The sequence below is a fragment of the Schistocerca americana genome, chromosome 2 (genome assembly GCF_021461395.2).
Source record: "Schistocerca americana isolate TAMUIC-IGC-003095 chromosome 2, iqSchAmer2.1, whole genome shotgun sequence".
NCBI lineage: Eukaryota > Metazoa > Arthropoda > Insecta > Orthoptera > Acrididae > Schistocerca > Schistocerca americana.
Genome location: NC_060120.1, coordinates 763,107,132 through 763,116,198, shown reverse-complemented (window position 1 = coordinate 763,116,198; position 9,067 = coordinate 763,107,132). Strand labels below are relative to the sequence as shown.

Genomic DNA, 9,067 nt, shown 5'->3' with positions numbered 1-9,067 from the left:
AACGATACTGTACCTATTTATGGATTATATATGGAGAATGTCCGCAGCTCATGGTCTTGCGGTAGCGTTCTCACTTCTGAAGTACGGGGTCCTGCGTTCAGTTCCCGGCAGGGTCAGGGATTTTCACCTAACTCGAGATGACTGGGTGTTGTTGTGTAGTCTTTATCATCACCATTCATCCCCATTATGATCAGAGGAAGACAATGGTAAACCACCTCCACTAGGACCTTGCCTAGTATGGCGGTACGGGTCTCCTGCATCGTTCCCGTATGCTCTGTCAAGGAGTATGGGATTTTATCATCATCATATGGAGAATATATAAGAAAAGTGTCCACATAAAGGCTAATTCACACTGTCTGTCACGGCACCATCACGTCATGTCACATGAAGGTGTATTCACACTGTCAGTTGTGTCACAGCATATCAAGTCAATTCGAATCATGTGATCTCAGTTATCATTGCTATCTTCAATTGTTCTTTTTTATGGAATTGGATCTTCACAAGATATTTTTCAACTGTTTTTACACACGAAGGCACATATGCACTGTGGTAGCTTAGGTTGGAGTATACATTTGTATGAAAATGATGTTTGTTGGACTCAAATTGTTTGCAGCTTGCAGTGATAGCTTTTATATTACAGAAGGAAGACAGAAGTGCAAAACAGTAAAAGTGTGTGGGCCTGCAAAAATGTCATAACATGGTACAGAAGGAGAATGTCACACACTATACAAGGCGCTTGAGGAAGAGAAATCTGCATTTTATATTTTGGAAAGACAAAGCAACGTTTTTTTTATTTGTTATGCGCCCAGAATTACTGTAAGAAACTCAGTGTTAGTGGCTACCATTACATACTGTGAAAATGTGGTTTGTTTTAATACCTTTCCCTTCAAGATAGATTTCCTTTAAATGTTTTATTTGGTTTTGATAGTTTGTATTGGGGTTAGCTAATGAAACCACATAAGTATTGACCACAGACGCTTGCAGACCTGTTTCACACACAATTCAGAAGCTACTTAATCATAAATGCGCCTGCCACAAATACACCTCAAAACAAACAACTTGCAGAGTGTAAAGGTTTCAGTGCGTTTCTTTATGTAACACCATAAATGCTTGACAACATACAAATAAATTCCACCTACTAATCAGTCTGATTCTAACCACAATATTTTTTCACTTCAAGTTGCACCCATGTTGCAATCCATTTCATTGTAAAATGTTAAATACTGTTCCAATATCTATAAAAATCACTCCATATTTGCAGTAAGGGACAAATAATTTAGTACACTTATGTTGTACAATTCAGACTGCTGTCTCACAGCTTCAGTTAATCTTTCGTCACTTATTATAAATTTTAACGACAGAAATAACGAAACTAAACAATTTATAGCTGGTAATGAGCGACAAATAACCGATATCAACTACTAACACCGCGATGGAACGAAATATAGAGATCTTCGATGGCTATGTATTGCGAGGAAATGAGCTAGTGAGTCACGTGATCAGCAACGGACGGGTGTCGTCAGCCGTCAAAACTTTCCACCAGAGAAACTTTGACCGCGCCGTGACCTGACCTGACTTGACGGGCCTGTCAGTATGAATTGGCTTGAATTGTCACAGAAAATTTCTAGTTATATTACATTTCCTTCCAACAACAATGAATCAGTCAAGAGATGACGTTTTGTATAGGAGAATTCAAGGCAACGGACAACTAAGAAAAAGAAGGAAAAAAAGAGAATGATATTCTCTTCTGAATCTACTAAATAAAAAGTCCAACATGATACACTAACCAAACAGATGTATTCTGGCCGTAAACTGCATTTTAATTACGAGTATTTTCTACTACGATACTTTTGCTAAAGCGTTACGTAACGAAGTGATATAGGATAATTCAGGACCAACAAGAGAACACGTGAATTCCTGAAAAAGAAAAAGACAAAACGCTTTAATGCACCAAGGATGCCTCAGTCCACCATGGAGGTTCTAGCCTCCTCGGAAAACAGGAAGATGATTTCAACTTTCCAAGTGGAGCTTCTTTCAAACGAGAGTGTTTGGCAAGAGCAATCGTGATGTACGGAGAAATGACTTTTAGCGGAAATGGATTTAGATAACAAAGTGCAAGTGAGATGTTTTATTATCAGTTGTGTAAACAAGTAGTAAGGATGTGAGACACGTAGCGGTATTTTCAGGTAGGTTTGACTTGCCGAGATGCGCGGAAGCAGGAATACATTTTATAAGTGCTCTGGTTCAATCAATTCCTAGGCTGTAATACTACATGTAGAATTTATTATTTTACCACATATTTACTTGCACGTACCTCAAAAGTTCCCATCACTTTTTGTAAAATTTAATTTTAAATCGTATGACGTTATGGTGGATTTGAATTTTTAAATCGTGGTTGTATCAGAATAGCCACTAGAAATACAATTATTGCCCATCTTTTCAACTTTGGCGGTGTTTATAACCTACTTGTAACTTTACGTAAGTATGTTAGCGAATGATTTGTGAGATTTCATTGGAGCTGAAAAAATCATTGCCCCTTCGTGATTGTACTGTGGTGTTTTCAAAATACACCACGAATTGAGCAAGGTATCTCATGTGATCCTCTTATAATAGTTAATAGAGATAACCATGAAGAACGCAATGTGTGATTAATAAGAAAAGCGATTAGGCAATGTTGAACAGGTTGCAACAGTCTCGGGTGTATAAATATGTTCAGCTGATGGATGCAGAAACTTTTCGAAATACACAAACAGCATACAGGAATATTGATAATTTTTTTTTACTTATGGACCGTTTGACAGCAACTGAATAAAAAACAGTTTTAGTGCCATACGCGTTTCGCCTTTATTTTCAGCAAGGCATCATCAGTGCCTGGAATATGTACATATGTTAGCTATTTTATTTACATTTTTGTCATTGTGCCTATAGGTTATAAACAGTTCTGGTGGTTGGTATTTCCTATTAAGTAGTAATCTACCATACAAATAATGAGCCAAGTGAAAAAATAGATGAACTCCATTCAGAAATAAACAAAGCTCATCAGAACATAAAATTGACACTTGAAAAAGAAAAAGAAAATCAAATAAATTTTCTTGACATTACAATTAAAAAAGAAAATGGTGAACATACATTTAACATCTTTAGAAAACCAACAGCCACAGACACAATAATACATTCCACATCCAACCACCCCCACAGCCAGAAACTTGCAGCACAAAGACACATGTTACATAGATTAAACAGAATCCCACTCAGCAAGAGAAACTATGAACAAGAAATGAGTACAATCATACAAATAGCTAGGAACAACAGGTATGACACATGTGGTACACAAGTCCAATCAAAAAATAAAAACACAAATAAAAAACAAACACAACAGTTCCACAGTACAAAAGAACTCACAAGCTGAAAACTTACAAACACACACAGTAACAACACCACAGAGAAAAGAACCAGATGGTACACCATGACTACACACATAAACTAACACACAGAGTTGCAAACATCCTAAAGAGACAGGGCTTCAAAATAGCATATAAGCCTGGGCAAACCCTTCAATCACACCTAAGCCAGCCAGCTACCAAGAGGGACAAATACCAACAATCAGGAATATATAAACTTGAATGTCAAAGTTGTGATGCAGTATACATAGGCATGACATGCAGGAATTTTCAAACAAGATACAAAGATCATATCAGATGTTGGAAGTATGAAACAAACCATTCCACATTTGCAGAGCATTTAAAACACTACAACCATCATCCTACAAACATGGAACAAGAAATGAAAATAATGAGAGTAAACAACCATGATAAACATCTTATACAAATGCAAGAAAACTTCCACATCCAGAAAGCCATAGCAGAAAACAAACATGTGATAAATGAACAAACACACATCAGCACAGGCTCCCTACTACACTTCGTAAAGGAAATGATAACATAAAAACTCTTACCCACACCATCTGGAGACACACACACACACACACACACACATACTTAAATAGTTACACTCGAAAGTTTGGCAATAACATTCGATCTTTGGCAAAAACATCTGACAGTCGGCAACAGAAACCAAAACATTGCATTAAAACAAGTGTTCAGTGCATAGTGCTGTGGAATGTGGAAAAAACTGCAAACGTGTAGGGCACTAAAATTGTGTTTTATTCAGTTGCTGTTAGACGGTCCATAAGTAAAAATTATCAATATATCGTAATATTACACGCAACTGAGGAAGACAGGACTATAAAAGTTGAGCATACAGGAAGCTGGCGAAAAACAAAAGAAAAAGAATCGAGGAGCGGTTAGATGGACTTGGGGGGGGTCGTAACTATTGAATGTATTAGTGAACTGGTAGTGGGTGAAGGATCCTCCTCACCTCTCCCGATCAGTTGTAGGTGAGTCACTACTGATAACTTGCATGTGAAATCCAATTAGGATGTAGTTGGAATTATTATATTACTTTGATGACAATGGTGGAAGGGAGAACACATTGTTTAAAGCACAATTTGTTATTTTACGTTGGAATTACTACAATAAGGAATTGCTGGTTAGAGATAATTGTAGTAAAGATTTATGAAAATCTGTGTGACATTTGATTCTTGAGGATAGGGCAGACAACTTCGACTCTTGAGATAGCCGAGAGCCATATATCTGTGTGTGTTTCAATCTCTGTGCATTAGGTTTTAACAAACTTTATGTAGGCTATGTGTTTTTCTGCCAATCCTGTATAGGAATGATAGTCCAATTCTTGTTTTTTACACTGGATCACCAGTGATGTGAGCCTGTTTCACTATTGAAGATGACATTTTAAACTCTCAAAACCAGTTCAATGAACCAAATACAGTATTTCTTATGCAGCTGACAACTGACTTCCTATCATTGGTGAAATTTCCTGTAACTGTTGAACTACAGCTATGAATAAAATCATACAGCGAAAACTGATATATACTAGTGGAGAATGAGGTTGAGAGATTGCAATTCTACATTGGATGTAGTCACCCATTGGCAGCTGAAAGAACCTTGTTGGCTTGGATGGTTTGTGGATACCCTGTAATTTAAAAATGGAAAGGTTAGGGTTAATGTCATGGTAACCTGTAATTTAATCCCAGCCAGTATCCCAAGGAGATACAGCAGTCACAGAATGGTGTGTTCCTGTCCGGAGGCGTGTGTTAATGCACACAGTACACAACAATCTCTATACAAGCAATTTGGAGTTGATGCATCCATTATGAGCAACAGTACGAATCTCCCCCTACTTCCCCCCCCCCCCCCCCCCCCCCTCCAATACTACACCTGGACTGGAACACAGGTAATGGTATCGGGTTCTCTTCACCGGCGAATGCTTGCTCTCTCTCTCTCTCTCTCTCTCTCTCTCTCTCTCTCTCTCTCTCTCGCTCCCTCTCCCCCTCCCCCTCCCCCTCCCTCCCTCCCCTCAGATGGCAGTAAACACCGGTTTCCAGATTGATGTCATGTTTCTTGACTTCCAGTAGGCAGTGATACAGTTCCACTTCATTGCTTGATGAACAAAATATGAGGGTACAGAGATCAGACCAGCTTTGCTATTGGACTGAAAAGTTCCTGACAAACAGAGCACAGCCTGTCATTGTCAATAAATGGAGATATTCAGGTGTAAAAGTAACTTCGTATGTACCCCAAGGGAGTGTTACAGGGCCTTCACTTTGAACTGATAGATAACATCAGAAGTTCCATGAGGCTTTTCGTTGATGATACTTGTACATACAGAGCAGTCACAGTGCTAGAATTTTTAGTGAAATACAAGATGACCTGCAGAGGGTTGACACCACGTGCTTTGATTGACAGTTGACACTCATGGCAGGCAGTTGTAATGTGTTGTGCATAAATAGGCGGAAAGACTTATTACTATGTGATTACATGATTGCAGAACAATCACTGGAAGCAGTCACAATAATTGAATTTCTGGGAATATGCATTAATGTGTAACAAATATACAAAACTACTTGCAAGTAAGGCTGTGAGTCATTGGAAGAATCCTCACAAAATTTAGTCCACCCACAAAGGAGGTAGCTTACAGTACCCTTACGGACCAATACTTGAACATAGCTTTGCAGTCTGGAATTCGTACCACAAGGGGCTGATCAGTGAAATAGTGAAGATCGAAAGACCAGTACATTATGTCATAGGCTTATGTAGAAAACTTGAAAGAGTCTCAGAGATTCCTAGAAGAGTCAGTTAATAGCCCACTGACCATTTGCAGTGTAAACAGGAAAGGAGGTTGGTGACTGTGGTACACAGAGTCCTTTGTGCCACACACATCATAAGGTGGTTTATGATGCAGATACTTTTCGTTTGAGTATTAAACATCTGTTCCGAACAAAGTGATGACAGCTTTTGAATTGTTAGGTGTAAGTTTGCATTGCTAGTTTTGGAATGGTTATTATGATAAAGCTTTGAGATATTTCCCCTGTTCAAAGATTGCATCAGCCTTTTGTTACCAAAATCTATAGAAAGGGTTGCCCAGTCCTAGCACAGAATGTGTTAAAGTGTATTTAATTTAAATGATGCCAATAGGCACTGCTGAAAATAGGCTTAGATGTCTAATGCATTACTGGCAGAATATTCCATTTTATCTTTAATGAGCAAATAAAGTACTAGAAGAGAATAGATGCTTTTGGAAGCAGATTCACTGGCATTAGACCCGTTACATCCTTCCCTGGCAAGAAGGGAATTTTTTTTTTTAGAGAAAATGGGGCTCTTCAGGTATTAGACATGCAAATCATCCACAGCCCCTTCTCAAGGAAGATTGATCAGAATTGGATGACAGGGAAGCCACAGTGTTGGAACATAGGACTTATCTTGGTTTTCAGGGTGGGAACTGTAGTGCTTGATTCTGAGCGATGTCTGCATAATCTGACCATTGTGCTCAAGCCTCTTTTGACAGAACAAATTAGTCACTATCTCTCGTTTTTCTTTGCGTGTTTACTTAACGCTGTTTGATGACTGTGCGGTCCTTTAATCTCTTTGTTATTATTGACTTCTTTTGTTTAGGATTGTATTTTTATAATACATATAACTGATAACTGAAGAATATTGTCTAGCACATCTCTTCTTGAGCGTTATGTGACTTTACTATTTTTTATTCACATTACCATAGAGCTATCAATGTGAGAAACATGTAATTTTGTTGATGTTCCAATCACTGCAGTGTTTTTTATTATAATTTTTGTAACTAACAATTTAATTTTTTTTTCTAGAATCATATTTCCAATATGCCTTGAGATTTTTTAAAAAAGAGGAGGAGCAAAAAAAGAAAAAAAGCCATGGATACGGTTGTTGATGAATTATCTCTCTCTCTGTCAAATGTAGTTAAATGGATTGCTATAGGAGCAATAGTGTTTGGTGGCATAGTGCCATATATTCCACAGTACAAGGAAATAAAACGAACAGAAGATACAGAAGGGTTTTCATTATTTGTATGTCTCACATTGCTAATTGCTAATACACTGAGGATATTTTTCTGGTAAGTAATGAACTTTTTTAAGACAACCTGCCATTTATTACTGTACATGAGATACATACCTGTGAATGATTTGTAATCCATTTTGTTCCCAATTCATTGTTGTATTGTTTCATAAAAGTAGCTTCAGGTAGATAAGCAAGAGACATTGCATGAATAACTTTTCTGTACCTGTAAACTTCATTGGAATGTTGGGTATTGCATCTCCCTATGGGAGGAAAATTAGGTCTAGGTTATGACTCAGTGCATTAGAGGACATCAAATATAATTAAATTCTGGAGAAAATAAAATGATTTGTAACTGATAGAAATTGTTGTTGGATTATTATAGAGAGATACAAAAACTTCTGTTTCTTATTTTTATTGCAGTGTTTAGCAAAATTCGATTTAAAGAGCTCTCAGGAAACATACTGAAATCCTGGGTATATGTGTGCATTTTCAGTGACACTAAAGATAGTGCACAGACAGTCATGGCTGCCAAAGCATCCAAATTTGAGGGTAGGAAATCAAAACCAGAAATGAACTTACTTTCCAATTATTCCTTTGCAAAGCAAGATGCTGGAGTATAACTTCAGTTTAATTCTCACACCACCTCAGAGATGAGTGATTAGTATCGGTGGCATTGAGAAATAACTTTTATTGATAAAAGTTTCAAAGCCTGATGGAACCCTATCAGATTCTATATAAAATTTTGCAGCTGATTTAGCCCCTCTTTTAATCGTAATGTACTGTAGAAAACAATGTGCACAGCAGTTGGAAGAAAGCAACAGGTTACAAGGAGGATAGCAGAAGTGACCCTGAACTATTGTTCAGTATCTGTTGCATAATCTTAGAAAATATTGTGAGTTCCGATATAAATATGTATCTCAAAGGATGATCATCTCCATGCAAACTAACAGATATTTCAAAGACATCAATTGTGTGAAACCCAACTCGTACATTGCCAGATTTCCTGTAAACAGGGCATCGAGGCAGTCAGGTAGACGCAGTATTTCTTGCCTTCTTAAAAGCTTTTGATTCAATAACGCACCCACACTTGTTATCCATTGTACTTTTGTATGGGGGTATCAAATGAAATTTATGGTCAGATTGAGATTTCAAAGGGAGGATTCAACATATTATGTTGTATGGAGAGTCGTAGAATGCATGTGCAACCGGACGACTGAGAGCAAGCAGGAGAGGCACCGCAGGACATTTTAATTTCCACTGTCCTGAATATAGTTTGATGGCATAGAAGGATGCTGTGTGAAGAGGGGTGGCACTGCACTCTGGCACACTCGAGACCAAATAATATTTCTTACATTTCCTCGAACGTATATGTTTTATGTAGCAGAGTCTTCAGAAAGCTGTGCACTACAAAATGAACTTATTGAAAATTTGACGTTTATAAATTTTTGACGTTGTATCTCAAATGCTCGAAGGAGGGGCTGGGGGGGGGGGGGGGCACTATCTTAGTATTGAGGCTGATGCGCAGAGCAGTCTGAGTTGTAGTGGGGAAGTGTGTAGTCTCCACGTGACCTGTGTTTACATTTTGTGATTTTGCTGTTTCCTCTTCGTTTACTGCTCTCACA

At 37.9% G+C, this 9,067-nt stretch overlaps 1 protein-coding gene across 3 annotated transcripts in view; it reads left to right on the top strand.

Moving 5' to 3' along the window:
* Positions 1-2,020: 2,020 nt before the first annotated feature.
* Positions 2,021-9,067, top strand: part of LOC124595081 (solute carrier family 66 member 2) — a 61,826-nt gene continuing 54,779 nt past the window's right edge. For 2 of the 3 annotated variants that reach the window (XM_047133665.1, XM_047133663.1), the window contains exons 1-2: positions 2,023-2,186; positions 7,235-7,500. In XM_047133665.1, the coding sequence (XP_046989621.1) occupies positions 7,301-7,500 (200 nt within the window). In that variant the 5' untranslated portion in view covers positions 2,023-2,186; positions 7,235-7,300. Of the gene's footprint in view, positions 2,187-7,234; positions 7,501-9,067 lie in introns of all 3 variants that reach the window. The other variant, XM_047133664.1, reaches the window with a different exon arrangement.